General features: G+C 46.9%; 1 protein-coding gene across 2 annotated transcripts in view; it reads right to left on the bottom strand.

The window, feature by feature from the left end:
• Nucleotides 1–379: 379 nt before the first annotated feature.
• Nucleotides 380–17,208, bottom strand: part of RPIA (ribose 5-phosphate isomerase A) — a 102,424-nt gene continuing 85,595 nt past the window's right edge. For both annotated transcript variants that reach the window (XM_069744962.1, XM_069744961.1), the window contains exons 9-10: nucleotides 7,169–7,268; nucleotides 380–575 (exon numbers count right to left, since the gene is read on the bottom strand). In XM_069744962.1, the coding sequence (XP_069601063.1) occupies nucleotides 478–575; nucleotides 7,169–7,268 (198 nt within the window). In that variant the 3' untranslated portion in view covers nucleotides 380–477. The remainder of the gene's footprint in view (nucleotides 576–7,168; nucleotides 7,269–17,208) is intronic.

Below are 17,208 nucleotides of genomic sequence, written 5' to 3'. Positions count from 1 at the left end.
TTTCACAAATAAACGCAGGTAATATCAAAGAAATTTTACCACTAACATGAAGTACAATATGTCACGAGAAAACAATGTCAGAATCACCGGGATCCGTTGAAGCGTTCCAGAGTTATAACTTCATAAAGGGACAGTGGTCAGAATTGTAAAAATTGGCCCGGTCATTGACGTGCAAACCACCCTTGGGGGTAAAGGGGTTAAGGACCTCGGCAATGTCATTGGCCGGTGGGGCAGTGATCGTTTGCATCCTTAGCATGGTTGCCATCATTGGGTGTCAGCCCTGAGTATGTTCCCATGTACATGGCACAGGTTATAAAGTGGATTGGTACCGCTTGAATATCTTCTTATCTAAAACATACCATTGAAAAAAGGCAAAATGTGACATGTAAAACAGTAGTTTAAGCTGGAAAACTTCAAAAAGTATAGAATGGCACAAATGATTGGCTATGGGTAAGGCACAAGAGGCACGTTTACAGGCTAATGTACAGGCTTGTCACGAATAGACACAGTTCCGTCCTCCATTCCAAAGTAGACTCTTTCGGCCATATTTATGAAGAGCCCAGTGTCCACCACACCTGCAAAAAAAGAAAGTAAAAAAGGTCAGTAGGTTTGCAAACATAAAACAAACAACCCCAACATACTGATCACTCTTTATTGCAGATTTCCTCTGAAATTGGGAATGGTATATTAGACCCGAGAAAAAGAGTGTGGAGGGCACCGCTGCAATACTAAGAGGGGTTCTCCATGGGCAAGTGTGGGGATATATGAAACTACAAAAAAGAGAAAAGCATGCCCATAGAATTGGGAACACCCATGCTGAATAAAACGTTTTTCATTATTTCAATATCAAACAGTGATTACACATCGGACACAGCAACAATTAAAAACATTTAAAAACAAAGTGTTAACCGTTCTAAGACTAGGTTCACATTGCGTTAAACGGGCTGCGTTAGACATGCCATTGCGCTAGCGCAGATAGAGCTAGCAGATGCTCTATCTGCGCTAGCGGTGACTGATCCGGAAACGCTGCAGCCCGCGTCCGAGGGTCCGTCACTCAATGACGGCGCATCACTAGCGCACAGCCATTTTGGGCGTGCGCTAGTGATGCGCTCAAAATAGAGATTAATGGCAGCGTTAACGGACTGCGTTACACCACGTTATGCCGCGGTGTTAACGCAGTCCATCTAATGGACTGCTTGGACGTAATGTGAACCCAGCCTAAGGTCATGCCTTGAATCCATCTCTATAGTCTGCTTTGTGATTTAGGTCATTATAAGCAATATATAAGCAATGACAAACCACAACTATTATCTGAGACTCAAATACTGTAAGCACAGGTTAACCCCTCTGTGACCTTAGACGTACTTTCCCGTCGAGGTGCCCTGGGCTTATCTGACCCTGGACGGGATAGTACGTCATAGCCGATCGGCCGCGCTCACGGGGGGAGCGCGGCCGATCGCGGCCGGGTGTCAGCTGCTTATCGCAGCTGACATCCGGCACTATGTGCCAGGAGCGGTCACGGACCGCCCCCGGCACATTAACCCCTGGCACATCGCGATCAAAGATGATCGCGATGTGCCGGCGGTGCAGGGAAGCACCGCGCAGGGAGGGGGCTCCCTGCGGGCTTCCCTGAGACCCCCGGAGCAACGCGATGTGATCGCGTTGCTGCGAGGGTCTCACCTCCCTCCCTGCTCCCTCCAGCCCCGGATCCAAGATGGCCGCGGATCCGGGTCCTGCAGGGAGGGAGGTGGCTTCACAGAGCCTGCTCAGAGCAGGCACTGTGAAGCCTGCAGCACTGTAAGTCAGATCAGTGATCTGACAGAGTGCTGTGCAAACTGTCAGATCACTGATCTGTGATGTCCCCCCCTGGGACAAAGTAAAAGAGTAAAAAAAAAATTTTCCAAATGTGTAAAAAAAAAAAAAAAAAAAAAAATATTCCAAAATAATGAAAAAAAAAAATATATATTATTCCCATAAATACATTTCTTCATCTAAATAAAAAAAAAAAACCAATAAAAGTACACATATTTAGTATCGCCGCGTCCGTAACGACCCGACCTATAAAACTGTCCCACTAGTTAACCCCTTCAGTAAACACCGTAAGAAAAAAAAAAAACGAGGCAAAAAACAACGCTTTATTATCATACCGCCGAACAAAAAGTGGAATAACACGCGATCAAAAGGACAGATATAAATAACCATGGTACCGCTGAAAGCGTCATATTGTCCCGCAAAAAAAGAGCCGCCATACAGCTTCATCAGCAAAAAAATAAAAAAGTTATAGTCCTGAGAATAAAGCGATGCAAAAATAATTATTTTTTCTGTAAAATAGTTTTTATCGTATAAAAGCGCCAAACCATAAAAAAATGATATAAATGAGGTGTCGCTGTAATCGTACTGACCCGAAGAATAAAACTGATTTATCAATTTTACCAAACGCGGAACGGTATAAACGCCTCCCCCAATAGAAATTCATGAATAGCTGGCTTTTGGTCATTCTTCCTCACAAAAATCGGAATAAAAAGCGATCAAAAAATGTCACGTGCCCAAAAATATTTTCAATAAAAACGTCAACTCGTCCCGCAAAAAACAAGACCTCACATGACTCTGTGGACCAAAATATGGAAAAATTATAGCTCTCAAAATGTGGTATTGCAAAAAATATTTTTTGCAATAAAAAGGGTCTTTCAGTGTGTGACGGCTGCCAATCATAAAAACCCGCTAAAAAACTCACTATAAAAGTAAATCAAACCCCCCTTCATCACCCCCTTAGTTAGGGAAAAATAAAAAAAATGTATTTATTTCCATTTTCCCATTAGGGCTAGGGCTAGGGTTAGGGCTAGGGCTAGGGTTAGGGTTAGGGCTAGGGTTAGGGCTAGGGTTAGGGTTAGGGTTAGGGCTAGGGTTAGGGCTAGGGTTAGGGCTAGGGCTAGGGTTAGGGCTAGGGTTAGGGCTAGGGTTAGGGTTAGGGTTAGGGTTGGGGCTACAGTTAGGGTTGGGGCTAAAGTTAGGGTTAGGGTTTAGATTACATTTACAGTTGGGAATAGGGTTGGGATTAGGGTTAGGGGTGTGTCAGGGTTAGAGGTGTGGTTAGGGTTACCGTTGGAATTAGGGTTAGGGGTGTGTTTAGATTAGGGTTTCAGTTATAATTGGGGGGTTTCCACTGTTTCGGCACATCAGGGGCTCTCCAAACACGACATGGCGTCCGATCTCAATTCCAGCCAATTCTGCGTTGAAAAAGTAAAACAGTGCTCCTTCCCTTCCGAGCTCTCCTGTGTGCCCAAACAGGGGTTTACCCCAACATATGGGGTATCAGCGTACTCAGGACAAATTGGACAACAACTTTTGTGGACCAATTTCTCCTGTTACCCTTGGGAAAATACAAAACTGGGGGCTAAAAAATAATTTTTGTGGGAAAACAAAAAGATTTTTTATTTTCACGGCTCTGCGTTATAAACTGTAGTGAAACACTTGGGGGTTCAAAGTTCTCACAACACATCTAGATAAGTTCATTGAGGGGTCTAGTTTCCAATATGGGGTCACTTGTGGGGGGTTTCTACTGTTTAGGTACATTAGGGGCTCTGCAAACGCAATGTGACGCCTGCAGACCAATCCATCTAAGTCTGCATTCCAAATGATGCTCCTTCCCTTCCGAGCCCTCCCATGCGCCCAAACGGTGGTTCCCCCCCACATATGGGGTATCAGCGTACTCAGGACAAATTGGACAACAACTTTTGGGGTCCAATTTCTCCTGTTACCCTAGGGAAAATACAAAACTGGGGGCTAAAAAATAATTTTTGTGGGAAAAAAATTTTGTTTTATTTTTATGGCTCTGCATTATAAACTTCTGTGAAGCCCTTGGTGGGTCAAAGTGCTCACCACACATCCAGATAAGTTCCTTAGGGGGTCTACTTTCCAAAATGGTGTCACTTGTGGGGGGTTTCAATGTTTAGGCACATCAGTGGCTCTCCAAACGCAACATGGCGTCCCATCTCAATTCCTGTAAATTTTGCATTGAAAAGTCAAACGGCGCTCCTTCCCTTCCGAGCTCTCCCATGCGCCCAAACAGTGGTTTACTGCCACATATGGGGTATCGGCGTACTCAGGACAAATTGGACAACAACTTTTGAGGTCCAATTTCTTCTCTTACCCTTGAAAAAATAAAAAATTGGGGGCAAAAATATTATTTTTGTAAAAAAATATGATTTTTTATTTTTACGGTTCTGCATTATAAACTTCTGTGAAGCACTTGGTGGGTCAAAGTGCTCACCACACCTCTAGATAAGTTCCTTAGGGGGTCTACTTTCCAAAATGGTGTCACTTGTGGGGGGTTTCAATGTTTAGGCACATCAGTGGCTCTCCAAACGCAACATGGCGTCCCATCTCAATTCCTGTCAATTTTGCATTGAAAAGTCAAATAGCGCTCCTTCCCTTCCGAGCTCTCCCATGCGCCCAAACAGTGGTTTACTGCCACATATGGGGTATCAGCGTACTCAGGACAAATTGGACAACAACTTTTTGGGTCCAATTTCTCCTGTTACCCTTGGTAAAATAAAACAAATTGGAGCTGAAGTAAATTTTTTGTGTAAAAAAGTTAAATGTTCATTTTTATTTAAACATTCCAAAAATTCCTATTAAACACCTGAAGGGTTAATAAACTTCTTGAATGTGGTTTTGAGCACCTTGAGGGGTGCAGTTTTTAGAATGGTGTCACACTTGGGCATTTTCTATCATATAGACCCCTCAAAATGACTTCAAATGAGACGTGGTCCCTAAAAAAAAATGGTGTTGTAAAAATGAGAAATTGCTGGTCAACTTTTAACCCTTATAACTCCCTAACAAAAAAAAAAAATTGGTTCCAAAATTATGCTGATGTAAAGGAGACATGTGGGAAATGTTACTTATTAAGTATTTTGTGTGACATATCTCTGTGATTTAATTGCATAAAAATTCAAAGTTTGAAAATTGCGAAATGTTCAAAATTTTCGCCAAATTTCCGTTTTTTTCACAAATAAATGCAGGTACTATCAAAGAAATTTTACCACTATCATGAAGTACAATATGTCACGAGAAAACAATGTCAGAATCACCAGGATCCGTTGAAGCGTTTCGGAGTTATAACCTCATAAAGGGACAGTGGTCAGAATTGTAAAAATTGGCCTGGTCATTGACGTGCAAACCACCCTTGGGGGTAAAGGCGTTAAAAAAAAAACAAAAAAACAAACAAAAAAAAAAAAACACACGTTAAGACAGGAGAAGACATGTATACATACACACACACACACGTACTCAAACATTTTACACATGTGCACATGAGCTAGTCTACCTACTCACAGTACCATATAGACCATTGGGTGAGAAAAGGAAAAAAATCCTTAACATCAAAAATCAATCAGAAAAAAAAAATATACGTATATATACAAGTAGACCCATTGGCATGGAAAAGAAGCTTGGCCACTAAATAGTGACACATGGAAAATCATGCACAAAGTGTCAGCAGGATCAATACTCCTGAGCCGTCTATATTGGCATCTAGGTCATAAGGAGTTGAATAAAATGATACCCTGATATCTGCGATATGAGGCTTTATTCCAGAAAAATCCAAGTTTTTTTTTTTTTAATATGAGCAGTTAAGATTAGTGATGAGCGAGTGTACTCGTTGCTCGGGTGACCTCCGAGTATTTGTTAGTATTCGGAGATTAAGTTTTCATCGCCGCAGCTGAATGATTTACAGCTATTAGCCTGCTTGATTACATGTTGGGATTCCCTAGCAACCAGGCAACCCCCACATGTACTCAGCCTGGCTAATAGCTGTAAATCATTCAGTTTTTGGAGACGAAAACTTAATCTCTGAACACTAACAAATACTCGGAGACCACCCGAGCGTGCTCGGATAAACCCGAGCAACGAGTATATTCACTCGTCACTAGTTAAGATCTATGGGCCTGACATAGATCTCCCCGAGAATCTGACTCCAGAGCTTATTGTAAATGAGAGGGGGCGTTACCGGTGTGAGGCATGTAGGTCAGGAGAGCAGAAAGATGCCGGTCCCACAAATATTGAGAGAGACCGCCATACCCAGAGGAAGGATGACTGGAGAGGTGGTCACACATGCACACTCCTTTGTATGAGGTGGTGGCCACGTCTCCAATCATTTCCGCACGCGGATGTAATGACCTAAATCACCAAGCAGACTATAGAGATGGATTCAAGGTCCATCAGACATTCCGCGGATAAGCCATAGATCTCCACATAGTAGAAGCGCTGGTAGACCGTTACACTGACGTGTTGGAGAAAGACGATCGCCGCCATTGAGTGAGCTTCTGCGGACAGATGTCAAGAGCCATGAGTGGGCTAAGAGAAGAGACCCATCCATTCTTTGGGCAGCTTCCATTTTCAAGCCTAGTTTGTTTCTTTCGATGGAATAGACTGAGGAAGATGTTTTAGGAAAGAGGCCACTGGCACTATTCTGAAGCTCTACGACTTGAAAAACCTCGGTGTTTTAAAGACGTTGTGTGAACATGTCCTTACAGAAGCCTGCATTGTGCACCACTATAAAATAAAGTTAATAGAAACTTGTCTGACCAAATACTGACTGTGTGACGGCAGCCTTATTAGAATTAAGATTTCAAGACGTCTCCCGCACATTTTGGAGGAGAAAAACAAAAAGCAAACAGTTCCTGCTTCACCTTTGAAATTTTGCATCAGGGCCGTCACCCAATGCTGCCCCCCTGCTGGATACACAGGATCCAACGTTGACCTCCCCTCTTTCAAAATTTTGCACCCCTAAGAATTTTGCACCAGCGCAGGTGCCCCTCTTTCCACCCTCACCTCAGTTATGCCAATGACTCCAACTTTTGCCCTATGCAAAATACTTACCCTTCCTAAAAAATGCAGCCCCCTGCTGGATAAAAACCATTTTCTCTAAAAGACGACCCAATATTAAACCATTTTGCCAGGGCACAGCCCTATCGGCCCGTCCTCTATCAAAAGTCAGTGATTACCTGCAGGACGCCCTTATTCAGGCGTCATAAAATCAAGGAGGGACGGAACGGACTTACCTGTAGTAGAAGGGTGCGGAGAGGAGAAAAGTCACCAGATCCTCCCGCCCCATAATGAGAGGCTTTGTCCCACCACCATAGAGCGGATACATACGGCCCAGACTCACCTGGAATCATCTTGATGGCCGTATTAACGTCCGCCCAGTCATGAACTTTGTCAAACTTCCAGTCAAGCAAAAAATTCCCATTGTCGGTCACCACCGGGCCCTGCATGGAGGGAACAGCAACTAATCAATGGCATAAAACAAAACAATTCTTAAGATTATGTAGAAGGAGTTGCCTGATTCAGAGACCGGTCCATGACAGTAATTGGGGGCAGAGTGGGACAAGTTCTTATGACTTTGAGCCCTTTTCTCTCCTTGGGCGCATTATTGTGTAGTCTTTTGAATTAGGGTATAAAAGTATCCATGTGTCTATAGACGTATAGTTTCTTCTAACGTGGGCTGCCCCTGTTTGCTGCGGGTTCTGGAGATGAGCCCGCAGCTTTTCCGGCACCTGTCGGCTGATTTGAACCGCTGTCATGTGCCCGTAGTACTTGCAGCTGTTACTGACAGTGGGATTTAACATGCCCGGGCCGGAAGTGCGTTCCTAATCCTGCCCATCATCGCCTGTGTCACATGACTGTGGGTCGCGGATGGGTTGGCATAGCAACCCGGGGTCTGCAGCAGACGTCTGTGGCTGACATTGCAGGATCGCTATGAGAGCAGCCCAGAGGTCGGTGCCCATAGGTGGTCTGCAGCCCGGCTCTATGTAGCAGAAATGCTCACTATGGACCACAAGCCATCGGATGATTGCAGCTTCTAGTCTCCCATGGAGATTAGTGAAGCAAGTAAAGAAAAAAAAAAGAAAAAAAAAAAAGAAGAAGATCAGATCATATCACCCCCCCATAAAAAACAAAAAAAACAAACACACACCACATTTGGTAAAGCCGGGTTCAGGATCGCCCAATCTATCAGCATATAAAGAGAATTAATCCGACCGGTAAATGGCGTAACGAGAAAAGAATCTCAAAAACATTGAATTAAAATGCAATAATGAGCGATCAAAAGATCATATCTACACCAAAATGGTATCAATAAAAGTCTCAGCTCAGCACGCAATAAATAAGCCCTCACCCAGCCCGAGATCACGAAAATATTTATTATATATATGTGTGCACAGGACCTGTGATGAGGTCACAGGAGGGGGAGGAGTCAGGGGTCACATGATCAGGGGCCTCAGTGTATGCAGGACTCTGCTGTGCTGGTTGTCATGGTGCTGGATGAGGGTAAGTTTACAGGGTGGACGAAGCGGAGCCGCGTGCGTACGAGGTGGACGAAGCGGAGCCGCGTGTGTATGGAGTGTACGGAGTGGTGCTGCGTGTGTATGAGGTGTATGGAGCGGAACCGCGCGTGTACGAGGTGTATGGAGCGGAGCCGCTGTGTGTACGAGGTGTATGGAGCGGAGCCGCGCGTGTACGAGGTGTATGGAGCGGAGCCGCTGTGTGTACGGGCTGTAAATTTCCGAGTCGGGAAGAATGGCACACGGCTGTGGGCAGAGCCCAGCATGTGCACTATGGGGGAGTATTGCGTGTACTCGCCAGCATCAGAATGTGCAGTGCGCATGCTCCGGAGCCGACCAGTACACCCAATACACCCCCACACTGCACAGGACTGGAAATCACGCAGACGTGCGTCACACCAGGAAGAAACAGCGCACAGATTTCTAACGCCGGCCGTGCGCTTGGAATTAGAGCGAGGGAGGACACGAACGCCCGGAGTCTGCACTTCCGAAGACATCGCCCTAATTAGCAGAGGGACATGTTAGTTATAAAATCATTTTTTCTCAGCGATTACAGGGCAGTATTAGGTCGGACTATACAACATTGCAACAAAACTATAGTGTGCGAAATGAATAGGGAAAATGTGAATTTCGGTGGGAAATATTTTGGCGCGGGGGGGGGGGCCCATTTGAAAGTTCGCACCGGGGCCCCTCACTTTGTAGTTACACCACTGGACATCATTGCTCCTCTGTAGACAGGTGTGCACCTCCAGGCACCGCACATGTCAGAAAGTGAAGACGACTAGAGTTGAGCGACCTTGACCTTTTTAGAGTCGAGCCGGGTTTTGCGAAACCCGACTATGTCCAAAGTCGGGTCGAGTGAAATCGGCCGATTATGACGTAAAGTCGGGATCGACCGAAACACGAAACCCAATGCAAGTCAATGGGGCAGCATAGTCGGCAGTGAGTGGGGGCCAGGAAAACACCTAGAGTGCCCATTTTAATGTCAAAACCATCCATTCTTCTTAATGAAGCTTGTCAAGCGTAATTTACCTTATAATAATTGGAAGGCATTTGAAATTGGGGGTCATTTGGCTAAAGTTGTGGGGGGTAGGGCTGGTTCAAGTAATTAGTGGGCCCAGGAAATCTGGACCACGTCACGGCAGTGGAGCAGGGAGAGGTAAGTATTTCAACTTTGCAAGTGCTGTGAACCTGAGCAAGCAGGGGGGGCCCACTCGTTGGCATTGGCACTGGCACAGGGCCCCTCAAAGTACAGCGGTGTGTTTGCACGGCGGGGGCGCCTCCCACCGGCAGCAACACTTTTGCGTACTATGAGAGGCCCTGTGCCAGTGACGTCGCCAACTAGTATTCCTCCCCCCACCTGATGAAGGAACCTGCACTTTCATCTGCACCTTCCTCTTTGTCCCCGTGTAAGGTGGTATGGTATGCGGGAAGAGCAACCTGACTTTCAGCAGGGTCACAATGTTGTTGTGTAGCGTGCACGGGGAATGTTGCGTTATGGGTCAATGTACCAGCAGACTCATCTATCACTGGCTGGGCAATGGGCACGATGAAGTGGAAACACAGATATAGGCCCAAAGAAGAAAGTGGGCTAAATGCAGTTCAAAATTGGTAACACAGGAATAACCAGGGGGCATTGCAGTGGAGGACAACTGGAATGAGAGGCTGACACAGAGAGTAGGGCCAAATCAGTAAGTAGTCGAAATGCAGTTCAAAATTGGCAACCGTAGTAAACAGGCGGCACAGCTTTGTTCAGTGGAGGAGAACAGCAAGGAGTGGCAGACACCGATAGTAGGCCCCAACCCAACTAGTAGGCCAAATGCAGTCTAACATTAACAACTACTTAACGAGAGGCTGAAAATGGTATTTCAGGACAGGAAACCAGGAGAACAGCAAGGAGTGGCAGACACCGATAGTAGGCCCCAAACCAACTAGTACGCCAAATGCAGTTGTTCCATTTAACCACAATTTAATGAGAGCCTGAAGATAGAAGCTCAGGAAAGGCAACCTGGGGAACACCTTGGAGTGTAACACACCATCTCTCTCCACCCCATACCCATTTTGTAGGCCTAATGCTGTGTACTTTTCTACAACTACTAAACGAGAGTCGGAAGACCGAAGCAATGGCAAGGAAACCTGGGGAACACCTTGGAGTGTAACACACCATCTCTCTCCACCCCATACCCAATTTGTAGGCCTAATGCAGCCTACTTTCCGACACCTACTAAACGAGAGCATGAAGATCGAAGCTCAGGAAAGGCAACCTGGGGAACACCTTGGAGTGTAACACACCATCTCTCTCCACCCCATACCCATTTTTTAGGCCTAATGCAGTGTACTTTTCTACAACTACTAAACGAGAGTCGGAAGACCGAAGCAATGGCAAGGAAACCTGGGGAACACCTTGGAGTGTAACACACCATCTCTCTCCACCCCATTCCCCATTTTTTAGGCCTAATGCAGCCTACTTTCCGACACCTACTAAACGAGAGCATGAAGATCGAAACTCAGGAAAGGCAACCTGGGGAACACCTTGGAGTGTAACACACCATCTCTCTCCACCCCATACCCATTTTGTAGGCCTAATGCTGTGTACTTTTCTACAACTACTAAACGAGAGTCGGAAGACCGAAGCAATGGCAAGGAAACCTGGGGAACACCTTGGAGTGTAACACACCATCTCTCTCCACCCCATACCCAATTTGTAGGCCTAATGCAGCCTACTTTCCGACACCTACTAAACGAGAGCATGAAGATCGAAGCTCAGGAAAGGCAACCTGGGGAACACCTTGGAGTGTAACACACCATCTCTCTCCACCCCATACCCATTTTGTAGGCCTAATGCTGTGTACTTTTCTACAACTACTAAACGAGAGTCGGAAGACCGAAGCAATGGCAAGGAAACCTGGGGAACACCTTGGAGTGTAACACACCATCTCTCTCCACCCCATACCCAATTTGTAGGCCTAATGCAGCCTACTTTCCGACACCTACTAAACGAGAGCATGAAGATCGAAGCTCAGGAAAGGCAACCTGGGGAACACCTTGGAGTGTAACACAACCTCTCTCTACACCCCATACCCATTTTTTAGGCCTAATGCAGTGTACTTTTCTACAACTACTAAACGAGAGTCGGAAGACCGAAGCAATGGCAAGGAAACCTGGGGAACACCTTGGAGTGTAACACACCATCTCTCTCCACCCCATACCCAATTTGTAGGCCTAATGCAGCCTACTTTCCGACACCTACTAAACGAGAGCATGAAGATCGAAGCTCAGGAAAGGCAACCTGGGGAACACCTTGGAGTGTAACACAACCTCTCTCTACACCACGGAAGGGCTGATTCTTAGGAAGGAAGGCTGTTGTAAATAAGCATTGCGCGTCCGAGGGTGATTATATTCTTATTCGGTATCTACTCACCCTCGGACGCGCCATGCTTCTTGATTTGTAATTAATGTTTCTTTGCAATGTGCTTTTGACTTACTCAATTATTTTTTTAATTATTGATTTTATTAAATTAATAGTTTAACATCTTATTGGAAATAATTTAAAGGAGACGCGACAGGACAACACTCGGTGGATGCCATATCTGTGTTAACAACTCCAAAAAACTTTCAGTTAACTTCTTGCAGGAGAAAGAAATTGTAGCTGTTGGACCTTTGTAGTACAGTTCCAGATATTTGTTGTGTGTTTGTTTTGATTGTTAAAATGTCTGCATTTGAGATCTCAACACGATCTTATTTTTTATAATCAAATTAATTTTTTTTATATTTAATGATGTTGGTTCAAGGGGTACACGGGCAGCAATAGACAGGTCAGTGGAGGCCTAGTGGAAGGATTGACGGCAGACAGGCATCAAAGGCCTAACATTGGGCTGGCTGTAGGCAAGTTAAAATTGGTTCCAGGGGAACACGGCCATCAGTGGCCTGGTCAGTGTAGTTGTAGTTGAAAGAACGGGACGCAGACAGGCTTCGAAGGCCTAACATAATAACATAGGGCTGGCTGTAGGCAAGTTAAAATTGGTTCCAAGGGAACACGGCCATCAGTGGCCTGGTCAGTGTAGTTGTAGTTGAAAGAACGGGACGCAGACAGGCTTCGAAGGCCTAACATAACAAACTTGGGCTGGCTGTAGGCACTTTTAAATTTGTTCCAGGGGTACATGGGCAGCAGTGTATGGTCAGTGGAAGTCTAGTGGAAGGAGTGACCGCAGACAGGCTTCCAAGGCCTAACATAACAAACTTGGGCTGGCTGTAGGCACTTTTAAATTGGTTCCAGGGGTACACGGGCAGCAGTGGTCTGGTCAGTGGAAGTCTAGTGGAAGGAGTGACCGCAGACAGGCTTCGAAGGCCTAACATAACAAACTTGGGCTGGCTGTAGGCACTTTTAAATTGGTTCCAGGGGTACACGGGCAGCAGTGGTCTGGTCAGTGGAAGTCTAGTGGAAGGAGTGACCGCAGACAGGCTTCGAAGGCCTAACATAACAAACTTGGGCTGGCTGTAGGCACTTTTAAATTGGTTCCAGGGGTACACGGCAGCAGTGGTCTGGTCAGTGGAAGTCTAGTGGAAGGAGTGACCGCAGACAGGCTTCCAAGGCCTAACATAACAAACTTGGGCTGGCTGTAGGCACTTTTAAATTGGTTCCAGGGGTACACGGGCAGCAGTGGTCTGGTCAGTGGAAGTCTAGTGGAAGGAGTGACCGCAGACAGGCTTCCAAGGCCTAACATAACAAACTTGGGCTGGCTGTAGGCACTTTTAAATTGGTTCCAGGGGTACACGGGCAGCAGTGGTCTGGTCAGTGGAAGTCTAGTGGAAGGAGTGACCGCAGACAGGCTTCGAAGGCCTAACATAACAAACTTGGGCTGGCTGTAGGCACTTTTAAATTGGTTCCAGGGGTACACGGGCAGCAGTGGTCTGGTCAGTGGAAGTCTAGTGGAAGGAGTGACCGCAGACAGGCTTCGAAGGCCTAACATAACAAAATTGGGCTGGCTGTAGGCACTTTAAATTGGTTCCAGGGGTACATGGGCAGCAGTGTATGGTCAGTGGAAGTCTAGTGGAAGGAGTGACCGCAGACAGGCTTCGAAGGCCTAACATAATAACATAGGGCTGGCTGTAGGCAAGTTAAAATTGGTTCCAAGGGAACACGGCCATCAGTGGCCTGGTCAGTGTAGTTGTAGTTGAAAGAACGGGACGCAGACAGGCTTCGAAGGCCTAACATAACAAACTTGGGCTGGCTGTAGGCACTTTTAAATTTGTTCCAGGGGTACATGGGCAGCAGTGTATGGTCAGTGGAAGTCTAGTGGAAGGAGTGACCGCAGACAGGCTTCGAAGGCCTAACATAACAAACTTGGGCTGGCTGTAGGCACTTTTAAATTGGTTCCAGGGGTACACGGGCAGCAGTGGTCTGGTCAGTGGAAGTCTAGTGGAAGGAGTGACCGCAGACAGGCTTCCAAGGCCTAACATAACAAACTTGGGCTGGCTGTAGGCACTTTTAAATTGGTTCCAGGGGTACACGGGCAGCAGTGGTCTGGTCAGTGGAAGTCTAGTGGAAGGAGTGACCGCAGACAGGCTTCCAAGGCCTAACATAAACTTGGGCTGGCTGTAGGCACTTTTAAATTGGTTCCAGGGTAACACGGCCAGCAGTGGCCTGGTCAGTGTAGTAGTTGTAGAAAGAAGGGACCGCAGACAGGCTTCGAAGGCCTAACATAACAAAAATGTCAAAACAATGGTATTGTCAGTGCCAGGCATTGAAGGATGTCAGCGCCTAGACTACACATTGGTGAAGCTGTGAGAGATAATTTTGCTAGTGGTAGAGCACTGTTTGAGCTGGGGGGGGGAACTGTCTTGTGGCCGGCGGTACAGGCACAGGGCCCCTCATATTACAACGGTGTGTCTGACGTTGGGTGCGCACCACCACCGCCAGAGACACTTTATTGGACTATGAGGGACCCAGTGGCAGTGCCGTCGACCAAAAGCGGCCACACCCACCTCTTCAGACAAACAGCACTCTCAAGGGTCCAAGCGCAAAGTGGCGATAGCACGGCCCCGTGTGGGGAGTTTGGCCATTTCGTGAGGTGGAAACATGTCGTATGCTGGACAATCAGGTGAAGAAAATTACGAGATTGGAAAAGTCATTCAGAATAGTCCACAGGCAAGACCTTTTCATAGGAAAGCTAGGTGTCAGCCGGGCAGGGTGGGGCAAAAGATTTTGAAATCCAGTTGTGGTTCATTTTAATGAAGGTTAGATCATCTACATTTTGGGTAGCCAGACGAGTCCTTTTTTCTGTTAGTATTGAACCTGCAGCACTGAATACTCTTTCTGATAGGACACTAGCTGCCGGGCAAGCAAGCTCCTGCAATGCATATTCTGCCAATTCTGGCCAGGTGTCTAATTTGGATGCCCAGTAATCAAATGGGAATGAAGGTTGAGGGAGAACGTCGATAAGGGATGAAAAATAGTTTGTAACCATACTGGACAAATGTTGTCTCCTGTCACTTTGAATTGATGCTGCAGTACCTGTCCTGTCTGCGGTCATAGAAAAATCACTCCACAACCTGGTCAGAAAACCCCTCTGGCCAACGCCACTTCTGATTTCTGCCCCTCTAACACCTCTGGTCTGCTGGCCCCTGCAGCTCGTGTGAGAACGATCACGGGCGCTGTGTGCAGGGAATGCCAGAAGCAAACGGTCAACAAGAGTTGATTGTTTTGTTGCTAATATTAGTTCCAAGTTCTCATGTGGCATAATATTTTGCAATTTGCCTTTATAGCGAGGATCAAGGAGGCAGGCCAACCAGTAATCGTCATCGTTCATCATTTTTGTAATGCGTGTGTCCCTTTTGAGGATACGCAAGGCATAATCCGCCATGTGGGCCAAAGTTCCCGTTGTCAAATCTGCGGTTGTGCTTGGTTGAGGGGCAGTTGCAGGCAAATCTACGTCACTTGTGTCCCTCAAAAAACCAGAACCCGGCCTTGCCACGCCACCAATTTCCCGTGCCCCCGGGAAAGCTTCCTCATTAAAAATATACTCATCCCCATCATCCTCCTCATCCTCCACCTCCTCTTCGCCCGGTACCTCGTCATGTACACTGCCCTGACCAGACAATCGCTGACTGTCATCAAGGCTTTCCTCTTCCTCTGGTGCAGACGCCTGATCCTTTATGTGCATCAAACTTTGCATCAGCAGACGCATTAGGGGGATGCTCATGCTTATTATGGCGTTGTCTGCACTAACCAGCCGTGTGCATTCCTCAAAACACTGAAGGACTTGACACATGTCTTGAATCTTCGACCACTGCACACCTGACAACTCCATGTCTGCCATCCTACTGCCTGCCCGTGTATGTGTATCCTCCCACAAAAACATAACAGCCCGCCTCTGTTCGCACAGTCTCTGAAGCATGTGCAGTGTTGAGTTCCACCTTGTTGCAACGTCTATGATTAGGCGATGCTGGGGAAGGTTCAAAGAACGCTGATAGGTCTGCATACGGCTGGAGTGTACAGGCGAACGGCGGATATGTGCGCAAAGTCCACGCACTTTGAGGAGCAGGTCGGATAACCCCGGATAACTTTTCAGGAAGCACTGCACCACCAGGTTTAAGGTGTGAGCCAGGCAAGGAATGTGTTTCAGTTGGGAAAGGGAGATGGCAGCCATGAAATTCCTTCCGTTATCACTCACTACCTTGCCTGCCTCAAGATCTACAGTGCCCAGCCACGACTGCGTTTCTTGCTGCAAGAACTCGGACAGAACTTCCGCGGTGTGTCTATTGTCGCCCAAACACTTCATAGCCAATACAGCCTGCTGACGTATGCCAGTAGCTGCCCCATAATGGGAGACCTGGTGTGCAACAGTGGCAGGTGCGGATGGAGTGTTTGTGCGACTGCGGTCTGTGGACGAGCTCTTGCTTCTGCAGGAGGACGAGGAGGAGGAGGAGGAGGAGGGGGTGCGAACGGCTACAGACAACTGTTTACTAGACCGTGGGCTAGGCAGAACTGTCCCAAACTTGCTGTCCCCTGTGGACCCTGAATCCACCACATTTACCCAGTGTGCCGTGATGGACACGTAACGTCCCTGGCCATGCCTACTGGTCCATGCATCTGTTGTCAGGTGCACCTTTGTGCTCACAGATTGCCTGAGTGCATGGACGATGCGCTCTTTAACATGCTGGTGGAGGGCTGGGATGGCTTTTCTGGAAAAAAAGTGTCGACTGGGTAGCTCGTAGCGTGGTACAGCGTAGTCCATCAGGTCTTTGAAAGCTTCGCTTTCAACTAACCGGTAGGGCATCATCTCTAACGAGATTAGTCTAGCTATGTGGGCGTTCAAACCCTGTGTACGCGGATGCGAGGCTAAGTATTTCCTTTTTCTAACCATAGTCTCATGTAGGGTGAGCTGGACTGGAGAGATGGAGATCGTGGAACTAGCGGGGGTGCCGGTGGACATGGCAGACTGAGAGACGGTGGGAGATGGTATTGTTGCCGCCGGTGCCCTAGATGCAGTGTTTCCTACTACGAAACTGGTGATTCCCTGACCCTGACTGCTTTGGCCTGGCAAAGATACCTGCACAGATACAGCAGGTGGTGCGCTAAATGGTGGTCCTACACTGCCGGAAGGGATGTTGCGTTGATGACTAGCTTCATTGGCCGAGGGTGCAACAACCTTAAGGGACGTTTGGTAGTTAGTCCAAGCTTTCAAATGCATGGTGGTTAAATGTCTATGCATGCAACTAGTATTGAGACTTTTCAGATTCTGACCTCTGCTTAAGGAAGTAGAACATTTTTGACAGATGACTTTGCGCTGATCAATTGGATGTTGTTTAAAAAAATGCCAGACTGCACTCTTTCTAGCATCGGATACCTTTTCAGGCATTGCAG

This window comes from Ranitomeya imitator, chromosome 1 (assembly GCF_032444005.1).
Source record: "Ranitomeya imitator isolate aRanImi1 chromosome 1, aRanImi1.pri, whole genome shotgun sequence".
In the NCBI taxonomy this organism is placed as follows: domain Eukaryota; kingdom Metazoa; phylum Chordata; class Amphibia; order Anura; family Dendrobatidae; genus Ranitomeya; species Ranitomeya imitator.
This window is presented reverse-complemented; position numbering and strand designations above follow the sequence as displayed.